Source organism: Pristis pectinata, chromosome 2, assembly GCF_009764475.1.
Source record: "Pristis pectinata isolate sPriPec2 chromosome 2, sPriPec2.1.pri, whole genome shotgun sequence".
In the NCBI taxonomy this organism is placed as follows: domain Eukaryota; kingdom Metazoa; phylum Chordata; class Chondrichthyes; order Rhinopristiformes; family Pristidae; genus Pristis; species Pristis pectinata.
In genome coordinates, this window is record NC_067406.1 from 91,955,830 (window position 1) to 91,973,576 (window position 17,747).

Consider the following 17,747-nt stretch of genomic DNA (forward strand, 5'->3'; position numbering starts at 1 on the left):
GTGAGAGGGGAAAATTTAAAGGGAACTGAGGGACAAATTGTTCAGAGGATGGTGGGTACATGGAATGAGCTGCCAGAGAAAGTGGTAGAGGTGGATACAATTACAATGTTTAAAAGACATTTAGACAGGAACATGGATAGGAAAGGTGTCGAGGGATATGGGCCAAAGTCAGGCGTATGGGATTAGTTTAGTCGGTGTGGACGAGTTAGGCCAATGGGCCGGTTTCCATGCTGAATAACTCCATAACTCTTCATTTATATCTCTTCTACATGTCTTGTGCTCCCCGACCCTACTCTCTCCATGCAAGAGGGCAGGCAAGCAGCCTGTTCCCTGGTAAAGGAACTAATCCATAATTATAGAGTTCACAAGAGTTGTCTTGATTGATTCAAATTCTGATATATGTACTCCATACTCGTGATGATTTATTATCTAAGGTTAATAAACCATTATGAGGGAAGAACTTCCCATGCTACTTGTTCTTATTAAGAAATTTTACTTCAGAGAAAACCTCCCTACCATAAACAAGCTCATTAACCTTTCCTCTAAAATACTGTGCCATTTAATTTACTTAGTTTACAGTCCTCTTTCACTTCCATAATCTACTCAACCTCCATCCCTGTCCCAAACTATCTGCTGATTACATCTTCAGCCTTGAATGTGTCACTTCTAGCTTCCGTTATTTCGGTTTCTATAACCACTAGTACATCTAATACATTATTGCATGTATCATATCTCACAGGACCAAGTTCCATCACAGCAGTCTCTATTATTTTCTAATCTCCAGTCTCCCAAGTTTATACTTTATCCTCGTGTTTCCCAACCTTCAAGACCTTAGCCTTCACTTCCTTTTATCTTATACTCATTAAAATACAGAAGGAGACTATTTGGCCCACTTGATCCATTTCTCCAGGGGAACATTCCCATTAATCCCTTTCCACCTCTTCTTATGTTCCTGTGATCCTGTAATGTATTCTATCTCAAACATATCCATCAACTCACCTTTGAATCTCTACCACAGGGAACTTGCAGTAGCTAATTAACTTCCCAGCACATTTTTGAGATAAGGGAGGAAACCAAAGCATTTGGAGGAAACCCATACAGTCATGGAAAGAATATGGAAGCTCTTCAGAGACAGCACCAGATATCAGAATCAAACCCATTCCTTAGAGCTGTGAGATAGGACAACTGATGTGTCATTGTGGCCCCCCTACCCTTTGTCCTCTCTGTAATTCACCCACCTACCATTCATCTTTCACCCTACAGCCTTTATCTACATCCAGCTCTCTACCAATTACTCCATAATGTTCCCTGCATCTCTGTCTTTCTTCAAGATCCTCCTTAAAATTTCCTTTTTCACAGGGCATTAGGTGTATCTACAAGCTTCATATTTTGTTTAGCATCCATTTCTTTTCTTTCACACCTCTGTGAGGTGACTTAGAATTGTTTTTATATGAGAACAAAGCTATATGAAGTTCATATTTTCCATTATTTATTTCTCAGAGATTGATATATTTTGAGTACACCTGACAGAATAGGTTATTTCAACAGGATATCAGGAAAAGAAGCTCTAAAATGAGAAGCTGCAGTTTAAAAAGTGGAACTCCCATGTCCCAGAAATTCTCTTCTGCAGCCCCAAATTTGTGTCCACTTTAACCAAAAACCCAGTTGCAAAACAGGTTCAAGTACATCATGAGTTGTTCTCATACAATATGAAATTGATCCAGATTTCTCCATCCATAATGGTTTATACATGGAGACATCCAGACTTGGGCAGCAGTGTCAAAGGCTGCTCAACAAATGGGCCATTTATATAGGTCTTCAGAACTCATGAGGCCTGCTTCAGCAAAGGTTAAAAGGGACTTGCTTGACCAAGTCAAAGATGGAGTCTGACTGACAGTCAGGCCCCCTCCACAATATCTATATATCTAGCTCATCCACCACATCTCCATTCACAGAACTCCCTTACTATGGATTTCTTTCAGGTCCCTTACCATCCCTCACTCCTCGCACTTAAAACCCGATCTACCACTCCCCCCCACCCCCAAACACATTTAACCCCAATTCAATCTTCAAGGTCCCAGCGGCTCTTCCTTACTAGTACTTTACTCTCTTAACGACATCCTAAGTTTCTATGCTAGTTGTGCCATTGCAGAACTTGTGAAGGTAGGCTCCTGTGCACTTTCAGTCATCCAAGGCTAATTCTATTTTCTTAGGAGACCCACACATAAGGCATGCTTTGGGTCACCAGAAATCACCAGTTTAACATAGAGAAGAATTTCTAGGCATACTAGTCTGATGTGCGTCAATGGACTTGCACATGTGATCAAAATGAAGTCAGGCTAAAAGGAAAAGAATTTGGCTTTATCAATGAATTGTGCAGTTTATTCTTGCTTTATTCATTTTCTAGTCTTCTTTCCTTTATGATGCTGACTCATGCCATATTACCCTTTCAACAGAGTGCTATTATCAGCCACTCTTCCACATCACCCATGTGCCAATTCTTAATACCTGAGCCTCGACCATATATGTGGACAGATTGGTAAGTGGCAAGAAACACTGGAGCCAGGGAGGAGGGAGGAGATTGCTGAACCATTGGCTAGGATCTTTGAGTCCTCGTTGTCCGTGGGAATGGTACCGGAGGATTGGAGGGTGGCAAATGTTGTCCCCTTATTCAAAAAAGGTAGTAGGGATAGTCCAGGGAATTACAGACCAGTGAGCCTTACGTCTGCAATGGGCAAGCTGTTGGAAAGGATTCTTAGAGATAGGATCTATGAGCATTTAGAGAATCATGGACTGATTAGGGACAGCCAGTATGGCTTTGTGAAGGGAAGATCTTGTCTCACAAGCCTGATAGGGTCCTTTGAGGAGGTGACCAGGCAGATTGACGAGTGCAGTGCAATAGATGTGGTATACATGGATTTTAGTAAGGCATTTGACAAGGTTCCACATGGTAGGCTTCTTCAGAAGGTCAGAGGGCATGGGATCCAGGGAGGTTTGGCCGTGTGGATTCAGAATTGGTTTGCCTGTAGAAAGCAGAGGGTTGTGGTGGAAGGAGTGCATTCAGATTGGAGGGCAGTGATTAGTAGTGTCCCACAAGGATCGGTTCTGGGACCTCTGCTTTTCATGATTTTTATTAATGACTTGGATGAGGGGGTAGAAAGGTGGGTTAGCAAGTTTGCAGACGACACAAAGGTCAGTGGTGTTGTGGATAGTGTGGAGGGCTGTCAAAGCTTGCAGAGGGATATTGATAGGATGTAGAGCTGGGCTGAGAAGTGGCAGATGGAGTTCAATCCAGAGAAGTGTGAGGTGGTACACTTTGGAAGGACAAACTCCAAGGTGTAGTACAAGGTAAATGGCAGGATTCCGGGTAGTGTGGAGGAACAGAGGGATCTGGGGGTTCATATCCACAGATCACTGAAAGTTGCCTCACAGGTGGCTAGGGTAGTTAAGAAATCTTATGGGATGTTAGCTTTCATAAGTTGTGGAATCGAGTTTAAGAGCCGCGAGGTAATGATGCAGCTCTACAAAACTCTGGTTAGACCACACTTGGAGTACTGTGTCCAGTTCTGGTCGCCTCATTATAGGAAGGATGTGGAAGCGTTGGAAAGGGTGCAGAGGAGATTTACCAGGATGCTGCCTGGATTGGAGAGTATGGATTATGAGGAGAGACTAAGGGAGCTAGGGCCCTACTCATTGGAGAGAAGGAGGATGAGGGGAGACGTGATAGAGATATACAAAATATTAAGAGGAATTGATAGAGTGGAAGCCAGCACCTCTTTCCCAGGGTACCAATGCTCAATACAAGAGGGCATGGCTTTAAGGTAATGGGTGGGAAGTTCAAGGGAGATATCAGAAGGAGGTTTTTCACCCAGAGAGTAGTTGGTGCATGGAATGCGCTGTCTGAGGTGGTGGTGGAGGCTAATACATTGGTCAAGTTCAAGAGATTGTTAGATAAGCATATGGAGGAATTTAAAATAGGGGGATATGTGGGAGGAAGGGGTTAGATAGTCTTAGGCGTGGTTTAAAGTTCGGCACAACATGGTGGGCCGAAGGGCCTATATTGTGCTGTATTGTTCTATGGTTCAATTCTGGCTTATCTTGTGGTCTATCCTAATGTACCTTCCAGAAAGACTCAGTGGCTTCAAGTGGCCCTAACTAATTATTGCCCTTTACAAACCAGTGGCTGTATCCAAAAGTGTTTTTTATTAGTATATAAAGCTCAAAGTCAAATGTAATTGTTCTGGTATTTGACATTGATTCAAAAATATTTAAGTCATTAAATTACTAAAATTAAAAACTAAACCATTTTAATTGAAAACAAAGTTGCTTTTGAAAAGTGAACGAGTGTATGAATTTTTATATCAGCTTTTGAAAGTTTGTGACTGCAAAATTAAAATAGCACATACAATTTTTTTTCAAAAAAGATTCTTTCAACAATGATATGGCAACAAGAAATTTTATTTTGAAGCACTTCTGTAGTAGAACAGGGTTTTGTAAGTCAATTGTGCAAATCACATAAATGCTCTAGAACATTTTGTGCCACTTTTTGAATGAGCATAATAATTGACAAATATTGCAATAAAAAGACAAAAAATATGCCCACTTGCCTTTAAAAAATGTGACATGCCATGTATAATAATTCAGTGTGTAACTAGTTCTGAGGCATATAGTTCTCCCTTATGCAATAATATAAGCTTTATAATACAACTTGAATTAAAGCTATGCTATGGGTAACATAAGGATAACAAAATAAGTGCACAAAATACAGTCATTATAAAGACACCAGAAACTATTCATGTTTTTCTTATTTATCTGATGGATTGTGTCTTTGCACTAACAATGTTTGTATGACTCGGCATTGTGCTGAAAACAAAGCAAATGTGACAGGATAGAACACTGTGTGAAGGTCGTGATTGTATAAATTTCAAGTGCATGTCATTGTTTCCATTGTTTTCAATGAAAGGAAGAATATAGATCATTGCTATCAATTCAAGTACTGGCCAAATAATTCATTTTTGTATTGTCTTGAGTTATTTTTAACATTTTTTGAAACATCTTAATCTTGAAGTACCTTACATTACATAATGTTCTAAGACATTAAGCAAGGAAGATGAATGTTAATTTTTTAAGCCCAAAACAAAAGCAATATACTACAGGGTAAGACACATTAATTGGTCTTTTAACTGAATGAAGTAATTTATTTTTATGTTAAATAAAAGCAGAGAATACCACAAATACTCAGTATGTTTGTCATTATTTGAAAATAGAGACATCAGTTGATTAAGTGTACTAGAATGTGTTTGACTTCTCATAAAGCAGAGTGATGCATGGATTTTTCTTTTACTGCAGGTTAATAGCTCGATGGTATATTTTTGATTTGCATAACCTTAAGCAATGTTTGATTTAATTTTCATAACACTGAATCAATCACTTTTACTACATACTAACAAAATACTTCTCCAATGCTCCTTAGCTCTCACCTCCCATCTCAAACCACATTGCACATGCTGATCATTCACTTCCAAAGCTGTTCTAAATCTAAGTACTGTAAATGCTTCCCACATAATTCTCAGACCTCCTAACAATATACATTGTGTACAATTTGCAAAAGTCCTATCGGATTCATCTGTTCATCTCTAGTTCTGTTTCAAAAATAGAGTTAACTGAAGTTAAAGAAAAATGCATGTTTGTAGGACTTAAGATGAAATGTTTTCTTGTAGTCAAACATAAGTATTGCCATAGGACTTTCCTATAAAAATACTTCTGTATAGTATATTGTAGCTGACTAGTTTTGATAGCAGAAAGTTGTAAATATAATTTTTATTTGTATTTTTCATAGTCAATACCATGATGATGTAGCTTGTGTCCAACATACTAAGCTTATTTTAACAAACATGAGTCTAATGATTGATTTACTGTATATATAAAACAGACAAAATGAACATTTCTGTTTGCCTAGTGGAATAAATCTCATGTATTTATACCACTTAATTGGCATGCTGCTCTGTTTACCCATTCTCCAGAAAAGTCCTCAAACACTGTTATGATTTACAAATTGCTACATCCATAATATGTCTATATAATTGTGTGTATTTCCCAAGACTAAAAAAATACTGTTGCGCATTGCTTTCTTATCACATCACACTGCCTGTCTGAGAGGGCAAAGGATCACTTGTTTTCCTTTCTATTTTTGCAATGGATAAAGGTCTACACACAAGGGATGGAAACAGTAGACCAACAATTTTGCATGTGAAAGCACATCTTGTTAGTTAGTGTTCCAAATCATGAAAACTATCCCAAATTTTGATGTCCATTGGCTTCTATCTGCAGCAGGTTTCTGTATCTTACTGTATAATTTCAATCCTTCAAATCTGTTGGACTTTGCCAAGATGTATGTATACACTGTGGTGGCTAAATAATTCCCTAATCCTATGAATTTTGCAATGTGGGCTCAGGATTGTATAATTTAATAGGCACTCTTATTTAGAACTGTTTAAACTTGTTCCATTCTTATAAGAAGTTCCTTTTTTTTTGTCTGTCAGACCACTGGCAGTAAGTTTACTTAAATAAAATAATATCATGAAGTTAATGTTGCAGCACACTGATTAATTGATCACATGCTCTTTTTATGCAAATACCTTGTGTTTAGTACAACATTCTTCATGAATATTGTGCAACAATATGTATGGACAACTTGCCAAAATGCATGCACTAAAATACTTTATTTGCTGCTGATCACAATGGAAACTAATACTAAAAGTAATATCCACCAGAAAATGCCTTTCTTCTGTCTAACAATATTTCACATCACTTTTCTCAACTTATTCTGTGTTTTAATTTTGAGTTCGCTCTCCCTGTAACTACAAGTCATGCTGTAATCTTCATCATGAGAAAACATCCATTTCATCTTTGTTTTTTCCAGCCTCGTGGATAAGGGTTATAATTTGAACCAGCTACCTGCTTTCCTGAAGTTTCATAATCAGAGTACCTCCCAGTGGACATGTCAGAGTCAGTTAGAGAGTGCTGGTAACTTAATGGTTGTTGGTACATTGAACTGCCATGAATGCTAGGTACTGGAGTGGATGAAGATTTAAGGGAGGATGTTATGCTAGAGGGTCTTCTGACATTGAAAGTGGCCATAGAAGAGTAACTGCTTGGAAGTGGGGGAACATATGCCACTCGAGCTTTCCATTCCTCTGGAGGTTCAGGTAATGTTTTTCGACGTGCTGCTGAAACAATATTCTTTGCTATTGACGACTGGATATTTCTCTTGGAAAACGCATCCTCCACTGAACCAACAGCAGATTGTGATGCAGCATCCCATGGAGTCAGTTTTTTCAATGAGGTTTTATCTGACAGCGGTGTTAATTTTTCTGATGTATTGGTAGCTGGCCGCCGCATTGCTTGTGGTCCAGAAAGCCCATATGACAGCAGGTTTTCTGGTGCTTTTATAGGTCTGAAATCTCTTGCCTGCATCTGTAAGTAAAAGTAATAAGTACTGATTTAAAATTGACAAGAGTAAAAAACAGCACAACGGAAACCTTGACAATGTAATCAACTACTAGTTCTCCGCAACTGATATATAGCAACAGCTGATAGCTGTACATAGTTATACACCTCCCAGTTGTGTTGAAAAGCACTCAAGCTGAAGAACCCGCACTGAAAGAAGCTAGTGCTTCACCCACTCAGAACCAGGCCCATGAATGCATAACATTGTTCAGGGTACCAATGTTGATGGAATAGCCAATACAAGACAAGAACACATCTTTCATTGTCTGGGGAATCACTGTCTCATTTCCACCAGCCTTCAATTGGTATCTGGTATGAACAGTATGATATAGATAATGGGTAATTGATGAACAAAGATGAATTATCCACATGCATAGTGATTTACTAATCAAACTTAAAAATCACGTTACCTTGTGATTAACTGAACATCCTGCTGTCTAGATAGCAGATTTAAAATAAATATGAGTAAACAAACTATTGTGCCCAGAAATACAATTGTTTAATGATTTTTTCAGCATTAAGCAACTGATTTTTTTTTATTTAGAGCAAAGTGCGATAACCATCTTCCTGGGTCATTTCGAGCCTGTCCAGAAATTCAACCATGCACTTCCAGGCATCTGTTAATTCTGTGTGGGGGCATACAGGATGATGCCATTCCCTGTGCAATGTTTCTTTTGGAGAATTAATGAGCACCTTGAACCACATTGACCCATGAGTGCCTGCCATTGGGCTCTCCTGGGACAACGTGGCCATCACAGAGCAGTGCTACACTGGGATACCCATGCTTCCCAACAACCCGAGCCCCACCTTTGCCGCAGCATTAATCTCCTCCCTAATGATGACCTTCCCCCACCAATTTCTGTCCAGATCACCATCATTACCAGCCCTAGGTCCTGGTATGCTGCCCCACTGACTCTCTGATTCCACCACCACCCCAGTCAATCCCAATCCATTCGACCACTCTACCATATGCAGTATAAGACTCTAATACCTCCCAAACCCCTTTCAGCCACAGGACAGACATGTTCACCAAAGCCCAAAGCATTCAACAGATCATTCTCCACAATTTATGCCACCTGAAACATTCTTCTCCCCTTTCAACATTTTATAGGGACTGTTCCCTTTGTGATTCCCTGGTCCACTCTTTTGTTCCCACCAACCACCCTCTTTCTTATTGCACTTTCCCTTGCAACTGCATTTGGTGCAACACTTGTTCTTTCACGTCCTCCCTTTCTTCCAGGTGAAGCAGCAATTCATCTTCACTTCTTCCAATGTAGTGTACTGCATTCGATATTCACAATGTTGTCTCCAGTACATTGGAGAAACCAAACACAGATTGGATGATCAATTTGTGGAGTACCCGAGTTCAGTCCACAAGGGGGGACCTGAGCTTCCCGTTGCCTGCCACTTTAATTCCCCATCCCACTCCCACTCTGCCCTATTGGTCTTTTGCTTCCTATACTGTCAAGTGAGGCCCAATGCAAGCTTGAGGAACAGCACCCCATCTTCTGCCCAGGCACATTGCAGCCTTTTGGACTCAATATTGAATTCTACAACTTAAGGTAACTTGATCTCTCAGTCAGTATCCATTATCCATCTGTAACATTAGCTCAGTTTGCTTTTTTTTCTCCCTCTGGAAGTGAAGAACATTCTCAGCCTGACCTCCTCTGTATATCACAACTCCCACATTCTTTTGGTCTATGTTCTCACTCTCTAACTGCTCCCATCCACTCAGTGACCAGATAACTTCGTGTACAGTTTATCCCCAAGGTCATCCTGGTTTCACCTTTTCGGAGACATCCCCTTCCCCACCCTGCCTGTGGCTTTGCCAGTTTCTTTTGTCTCCTTTTCAGTTCTGATGAGGGGTCTCTGACCTGAAACACTGACTTTGTTTTTCTTCCCACAGATGCAGCCTTACCTGCCGAGTATTTCCAGTAATTTATGTTTCTGTTTAAGATTAGAACCAATCTTTACATATTGAGTACTAATAAGTTTGTCATAGAAGTTAGAGTGAATGTAAATATATGGACAAGGAACATATTGGAAAATCACTCGAATCTTCCCTTTGTTTTAATTTTTAAGTTTGTTTCCAAATAGGTTAGATATTATTCCCTTCACACATTTTTCTATATTTCATTTCACATTTCCTGTCTGTGGTAAGTTTAATAATACCAACTATAGATATATTACAAAATAAGCAAAGCATATAAAAGACATGAATATACCATACTTAATACCTGCTAAATTTTGTATTATGAATTAAAGAGTACAATTTCCCAATTCCAGTTTTATAGCTTGACATTGCAATCTCTATATTTCCGGAAGTTCTAAAGCTCCTGAAAACTTTTCATTACTTTAGTACATACTACGGAGCTCTGAAAAATCCCTGCATATTAAAATAATAATGATCATGAGTTGTTAACCTGGTTTTATTCGTATAATTTAATTGAAATAGAAACCCTTGTAGATCATTGCTATGCCATCACATTGGTAGGAATAATGTCATTTTGTGGCCAGTAGTAATTTGGGATAAAATGTATAAGATGATGTGGAGAACCCTGTTTCAATGACTGTGAAATGTATGTAAATGACCTTTGAGTAGATTTATTAAAAGCTTAGTAACATATTCATTTCTTAGGCATCTTTGAACTTGGTTTAAATACAGAAAACCCTAGGCATGTTGTGACAACAATACATACCATGAGAATGAAGTAATTTAAATCCTGTCTCTGTCAGTATGAATCTATGGCTGCCGGGTTATCTCTTCACTTCAAGTCTAAATTGGATCTAAACCAACTGCTAGTCTTGCAAATATTGATCACTCATGGCCACCCAGCCACATACTGATAGATGTGGGATTGGGGTTCTAGCAGTGTCTCACAGGAGGAAATGGTGATGGGCATTTGAGGCATAGAAGCCAAAGTATATGGCCCTGGAAGTGTCTTCCTGCTCTTCCTGGTTCCAAAGGACAAAGTAAAAACTTACCTCTCAAAATCTCTTCACGTTCTGATTGTCTTCTGACTCATTTTACCCTGATGGGATCATAACAAAGGTTTCCTCAATCAGGTTTGAGTTAAATTGCAGCTGTGACTACTTATTCCCAATTCACATATCTGAAGAAATATCTCATTAGCTTCAAGTAGGTGCTTTCATACTCTCATCTCAGGAGAACAGGTTATAAACAGGAACATCAGGAACCAGTTGGGAAATCAGAGGATAAACCATTTTAGGCATTTTAATTACCTACTCATCAATGCTACATAGAGTTAAAATCTGCACCCACCTCTCCCACCCACCCCACTAATCCCCAATATATTACATTCATGAAGCTTAGCACTAGAAGCTTTCCTAATTTAGCTCTAGTAGTTATAGGGGAATTTTCCTGTGGTCTGCAGACTTACCATGTTACTTCACTTTCCAATATAGCTCGTTTGGAAGCCACTCATGGCAAGACTGTTAAAATTGCCTACATGACACCAACCTTTCCCCTGACAACTCCCTAACCACCCCTCAGTGAGACTAATCACTAAATCATAAATCCTGCCATGACTACTCACCCTCTGGTCTTTAGTCCAGTGGAAAATGGAACAGTACAGTTCAGGAACAGGCCCTCTGCCCATGATGTTGTACCAAACTAATTAGGCTAATGTCACCTATTCCCTTCTGTCTGCACGTGGTCCACATCCCTCCATTCTCTGCATATTCATGTGCCTGTCTAAGAGCCTCTTAAACACCTCTGTCATATCTGCCTCCACTACCATCCCTGGCTACGCATTCCAGGCACCAATCACTTTATATGTTTAAAAAAAACCTGTCCCACACATCTCCTTTGAACTTCCCCCCCCCCCTCACCTTAAATGCATGCCCTCGAGTATTAGACGTTTCAACCCTGGCAAAAAGATACTGGCTGTCTAGTCTATCTATGCCTCTCATAATTTTATAAACTTATGTCAGGTCTCCCCTCAGGCTCTGCCACTCCAGAGAAAACAGCCCTAGTTTGTCCAACATCTTGTTTTAACACATACTCTCTAATCCAAGAAGCATCCAAATAGCTTCTGCACCCAAATAGCCTCCACATCCTTCTCACCAGAACTGAATGCAATACCCCAGATGTGGCCTGACCAGCATTTTATAAAGCTGCAACATAACTTCCTGATTCTTGAACTGAATGGCTCAACTAATAAAGGCAAGCATGCCATATGCCTTCTTTACCAGCCTATCACCTTGTGCGGCCACTTTCAGGGAGCCATGGACTTGGACTCCAAGATCCCTCTGTACATCTATGCTGTTAAGGATCCTGCTATTAACTGTGTACTTTCCCTTTACATTTGATCTCCCAAAGTGCAACACCTCACACCACACTTGAGAGTTGTGTGCATTCTGAAAGAAATGTGAAAACTCATATTTCTTTATGCATTGAATGGGAAGTCCTATAGCTAAATTTGTAAACAACAGATAGTTAAAGTGAAAGCACAAATCCCAAACTTGTGGGAATACATATTAGACAACATACTGAAGAAAGGTAATAGATGTGATCAATATGATTGTTTGGTGCATATTGGAAGCCCACAAAGAAGCCTGTGTGGCATTGTTATGGAGTATGGAGACGTCTACAACCAATCTTGCAGAGGGCTTAGCACTGCAATAGTGCAGTGCTTGAAGGCCAATGCTAACTTCCATTGCATCACATGTAGAAGCCACCCAAAGTCCCTGTGCTGCACTGAAAGCTCAGGTGGCTGCCATCAAGGCTCTGAAAATGTCCAGTATACTGGTGCCTCAGCAATCTGTGTTCCAACAGGTTACAAGGATTGTTGAGGTGTCGCCACAGAATAATGACAATGGCTCTGCAGAGTTCAAATCACTTTTCCTCTCTCAGGGTAATTCTATTTGTGATCACATTCTGTCAGTGCCTTTGATGTCCAACTTGTGCTACAAAAGTGCCTGTGCAGATCAGACCCATAGTTTAACCAAAATGGCATTCGAGCATGCAAAAACAGTGTCACACAACCAAATTTTGTAGCTCATGAAAAAAGATCATGAAAAGTTTGATAATTACACAGGAAATTAGTTGAAGACTGATTTTTATGAACTAATTTGCTCATCTATTTTACTTCAAAATATTTATTTTAATATTTATTTATTAGTCACATGTACATCGAAACACACAGTGAAATGTGTCTTTTTGCATTACTGACAATGTGCTGGGGCAGCCCACAAGTGTTGCCACTCTTGCAGCGCCAACATAGCATGCCCACAGCTCCTAACCTGTACGTGTTTGGAATGCGGTAGGAAACTGGAACACCCAGAGGAAACCCACACAGACATGAGGAGAACATACAAATTCCTTACAGACAGCAGCGCAATTGAACCCGGGTCGCTGGCACTGTAATAGTGTTACGCCAACCACTACACTACCATGCTGCCCATTCTTAATAATTACATTGTTTTTTTACTAATACTGCAGAATGTTTAATTCCTTCATCTTTTGGAAAGAATCAAATGTTAAGATGTCTGGCTCATGGCATTGTTATGGTTAAGTTTCAGTTCAAAGGAAGCTGAGTTTTACATTGTGTAAGTATTGCAAAGGAATCTGAATGGTAATGGTGATACTGTTTAAAATTTAAAAAGCAAACAATTATTTCTAATTTTTTGTATGCTGGCATGGGTGGGAATCATTCCCCAGTGGCTAGTCCAGTATTTCTTGTTTAGAAATGATTAGATTATTGGCAATGATGGCGGAAAAGGAAATGTAAATCATAATTGCACTTCCACTTCACCCTTCCTGTGGGAAAAGATATTGCCTTTGAGGTCAAAGGAGATAAATGATATCTGTACAATGCTTGTAAGAAGGATTGGCAGCGAGAACTAATTACTTGGCTCAGCGCAGTGACTGGGCTGCTGCACAATTGTGCTTATAAATTAGAGGTAGGCAAGGAATAAACAGATCCTTCTCAGGTTAGAAGACTTCAACTAATGGGATATTGCAGCATTCGGTTCTTGGGTTCCAGCTGTTCACAATTTATCAGGAATTTGGCTGAGAGGGTCGGGTATCATGTTTCCAAGTTTGTCACCGATGACACCAAGCTGTGTGAGAAGCTTAACATATGTACAAGCTTAACATATGAGGAGTGTTTGATGTCTTTGGGCTTGTAATCGATGGCGTTCAGAAGAAGGAGGAGAGGGAATCTCATTGAAACCTACCGGATATTAAAAGGCCTGGATAGAGTGGACGTGGAGAGGATGTTTCCATTAGTAGGGGAGTCTAGGATCTGAGGGCACAGCCTCAGAATAAAGGGACATCCCTTTAAAACTGAGATGAGGAGTTTTTTCAGCCAGAGAGTGGTGAATCTGTGGAACTCATTGCCACAGAGGGCTGTGGAGGCCAAGTCATTGGGTGTATTTAAGGCAGAGATTGATAGGTTCTTGATTGGTAAGGGGGTTAAGGGTTACGGGGAGAAGGCAGGAGAATGGGTTAAACAAAAATCAGCCATGATTGAATGACTCGATGGGTCAAATGGCTCAATTCTGCTCCTATATCTTATGGTGTTATGGTCTAAGCTAAGTACTGTAAGTGGGTGAGAATGTGGCAGAAGCACATCATAGAAACCAACCTCCCCTCCATGGACTCTGTCTATACCTCTCGCTGCCTTGGTGAAGCAGCCAGCATAATCAAAGACCCCACCCACCCAGGTCATTCTCTCTTCTCTCCTCTGTCATCAGGCAGAAGCTACAGGAGCCTGAGGGCACATACCACCAGGATCAAGGACAGCTTCTATCCCACAGTGATAAGACCATTGAACAGTTCCCTTATACGATGAGATGGACTTTTGAACTCACAATCTACCTTGTTTGACCTTTCACTTTATTGTCTACCTGCAATGCACTACCCTGTAGCTGTGACACTTTACAATGTATTCTGTTATTGTTTTTACCTTGTACTACCTCAATGCACTCTGTACTAACACAATGTATCTGTACTGTATAATGAATTGATCTGTACAAACGGTATGCAAGACAAGTTTTTCACTGTACCTCGGTACAAGTGACAATAATAAACCAATACCGATAATGTAGAAAAATGTGAGGTCATCCATTTGTGAGGGAAAAAAAACTGAAAAGCAGAATTGTTTTTCAATGGTGATGGATAGGATAAGGTTAATGTTCATGCTGACATGCTGGTTGCAGGGAGGATGTTTCTCCTGGCTAAGGAGTCCAAAGGGCTGTTTAGGAGTAAAATGAGAATTTTTTTCACTCTCTATTCCAGAGGGCTGTTGAGGCTCAGTCTTTGATATTGAACATGGAAATGGATAGATATCTGGAAATTTAGGGAATCAAACAATTTGGAGATAGCCCAGGCAAATGAGATAGAAGATCACTCATGATCTTGATGAATAGTATAGATGGTTTACTCCTGCTTTTGCCCTTATGTTCTTATGTCCATGCCTATGAGAGAGCATACTAAATAGAAATGAGAGTTAAATGAAAATGAAAGGGTCTGCAAACTAAGCACTGGAACAGTAAAGTCTTAACTGGTTTCAGCAAGGATTATTGAAGACCTAGATAGTAAGAACAGATAGGCAGAGGAAGATAAATGTAGAATTGTAACATAGTGTGAAGGGCTTAATGAAAAGCCCAAATTAAAGCCGTATTAAAGACGGTAAAGCAGGTTTATAACAGAAGGGCATAAGACAAATGTGGAAAGAGAGAATGAATGAAGGGAAAAAGTGGGCAGCAAATTGTCCAGACTGGTTGGTAAATGGGCAAAGAGAGTAAACACTGAATTAGTCAAAACAATAATATCAACAACAATAAGAACAAATGGGATGACTGCTTGGGGCATAATAACCTTTAAAAATTACTGATGCCCAGAAATTGGATCAATTACCACCTATTTCTTCTATGTGCAAATCATTTCATATAGGGTAGATTGTATAAGCATTCATTTCTAGATAAAGTTGTGCCCATAGGGAAAATTGGACTGAGCATTTCCATCTGTAATTCACTTGGAGTATCTGATATTTTCCAGCATCAGTCACACACTGAATGGCATAGCTAATCATGCAATGCATACTTTCTCCCTTACTCGCATAAACTGAAGTCTTTGGTACAACCTTGGTTGATCAATCAGAATAAAACTGGAGGTACATCACATTTGTAATTACATCCATTCAGAGGGACAATCTGCTGGCATTGGGAGAGTTAACAGGATAGCTACTGGGCTCACTACATACTCATTTAACACCTACTGAAGTCCACAGGGTGTGCGGCAATTAGCAGGGAATGTTCTCTTCAGTATTTAACTGCTGGCACATTCATTCGATGGGTCTTCTCCTTTCACCTTAGGCAGACCCTTGTGGCTGAGGATGTCTCGCTTCTGGTTCTGATGTGACTGATGAGGTACATGTTGGATACATAGACTGCGGCAGAAGTGGGGCAGGAGGTGCCTGAGGGGGCTGGTGGGTGGTAGTATAAGAAGTGGTGCATTCATTCAGCTCTTTACTCTGAGTTTCCATGAGCTTCTGATGAAAAGATTCAAGGTCCTCAACACCTTCACAAATCTTCTTTCATCATCTTGATTGATCACAGGCCAGAGATTCCCATGACTCATGGAGTATATCACATCCTTCAAGGAAGCTTTGAGAACATCCTTGAACAATTTCTTATTTCCTCCTGGCAATTTCTTACCCAGACAGAGCTCAGAGCAGTGTCAGGTATGCCAACAATGTGGGGATGTTGTCCTGGGAACAGGACACTGGCATTGATTTGCTAATCTTGCTGCTGGATTTAGAATAATCTGCAGAGACAGCATTAGTGGTACCTCTCCATTGTTTTGAGGTGCCCATATGTATGGTGTATGGCAGGAAGTACAAAAGCCTGAAGTCCTGCACCACCAGATTCAGGAACAGCTACTTTCCAACAACCAGCAGGTTCTTGAACCAACCTGCACAACCCTAATCCTACCTCAGCAACAGAACACCACAGACCACCTCTTGCACTGCTATGGACTTGTTTTTGATTGTGTTTTGTTTTGCACTACTATCTTGTTTTGCACAATCTTTTCTCTGTATAATTTATGTTTTGTGTGTTGTCTGAACCTGTGCCTGTGATGCTGCTGCAAGCAAGTTTTTCATTGTACCTGTACCTCACTGTACTTGTGCACATGACAATAAGTTCACGGCATGGTAGTGTAGCGGTTAGCGCAACCCATTACAGCACCAGCGACCCGAGTTCAATTCCGGCCGCTGTCTGTAAGGAGTTTGTACATTCTCCCTGTGTCTGCCTGGGTTTCCTCCGGCTGCTCTGGTTTCCTCCCACATTCCAAAGATGTACGGGTTAGGAAGTTGTGGGCATGCTATGTTGGTGCCGGAAGCATGGCAACACTTGCGGGCTGCCCCCAGAACACTCTACGCAAAGATGCACTTCTCACTGTGTGTTTCGATGTACAGGTGACTAATAAAGATATCTTAACTTGACAACTTGACTTTATGTCCCTGAAGCATACAAGAGGCAGTGTTACTGCTGCCCAGTAGACCATAAGCTAATTGCTGGGTTTGAGGTCTTGGTCTTTGAACTCTCTTTTCCTCACATTGTCAAAATGTTGTGCTGGTGCATTGGAGGTGGTGGTAAACTTCATTATCAATGTGTGCCTTTGCTGAAAGCTGACTCCTGAGATACAGAAAGTTTTCTAGGAACTTGCTCTGAACTTTTGTTGGTGGGAAGCAATGTTATGCAGTTGAGGTAGGTTGATAGAAGACTTTTGTGAACTTAGATCCCATTATCTCATATACTTTAGTAAAAGGCAAACAATGCCTTAGAGCCTGGCCTCCGTGTGTGCAAATATGCAAGCATGTGTCCTGCATCATTTGCAGATCTATTCAATGGGCACCTCAGTTACTTGAGCCACTGTTACAACAGAGACTAGTGACGAAGGGTTAAGTTGGGACCTTGAGGCAGGAGACAGGCCATTTGCAAACATTAGCTTTATGTGGCAGACTGCTGCACAACCATTGTACACAACCATTGGGTACAGTTTTGGTCACCCTGTTATAGGAAAGACATTGTCAAGCTGAAGAGGGTGCAGAAGAGATTTACGAGGATGCTGCCTGGACAAGAGGGCCTGAGTTATAGGGAGATGTTGGCCATGCTGGATCTTTATTCCTTAGAGTGTAGGAGAATGAGGGGTGACCTCAGGGAAGTTTATAAAATCATGAGGGGTATAGATAAGGTGGATGGTCATA

General features: G+C 40.4%; 1 protein-coding gene across 3 annotated transcripts in view; it reads right to left on the bottom strand.

Annotated features, from left to right (window-relative positions):
* Window positions 1-4,442: 4,442 nt before the first annotated feature.
* LOC127567512 (synaptopodin-2-like) overlaps window positions 4,443-17,747 on the bottom strand; it is a 114,332-nt gene continuing 101,027 nt past the window's right edge. For all 3 annotated transcript variants that reach the window (XM_052010499.1, XM_052010498.1, XM_052010497.1), the window contains one exon: window positions 4,443-7,476. In XM_052010499.1, the coding sequence (XP_051866459.1) occupies window positions 6,904-7,476 (573 nt within the window). In that variant the 3' untranslated portion in view covers window positions 4,443-6,903. The remainder of the gene's footprint in view (window positions 7,477-17,747) is intronic.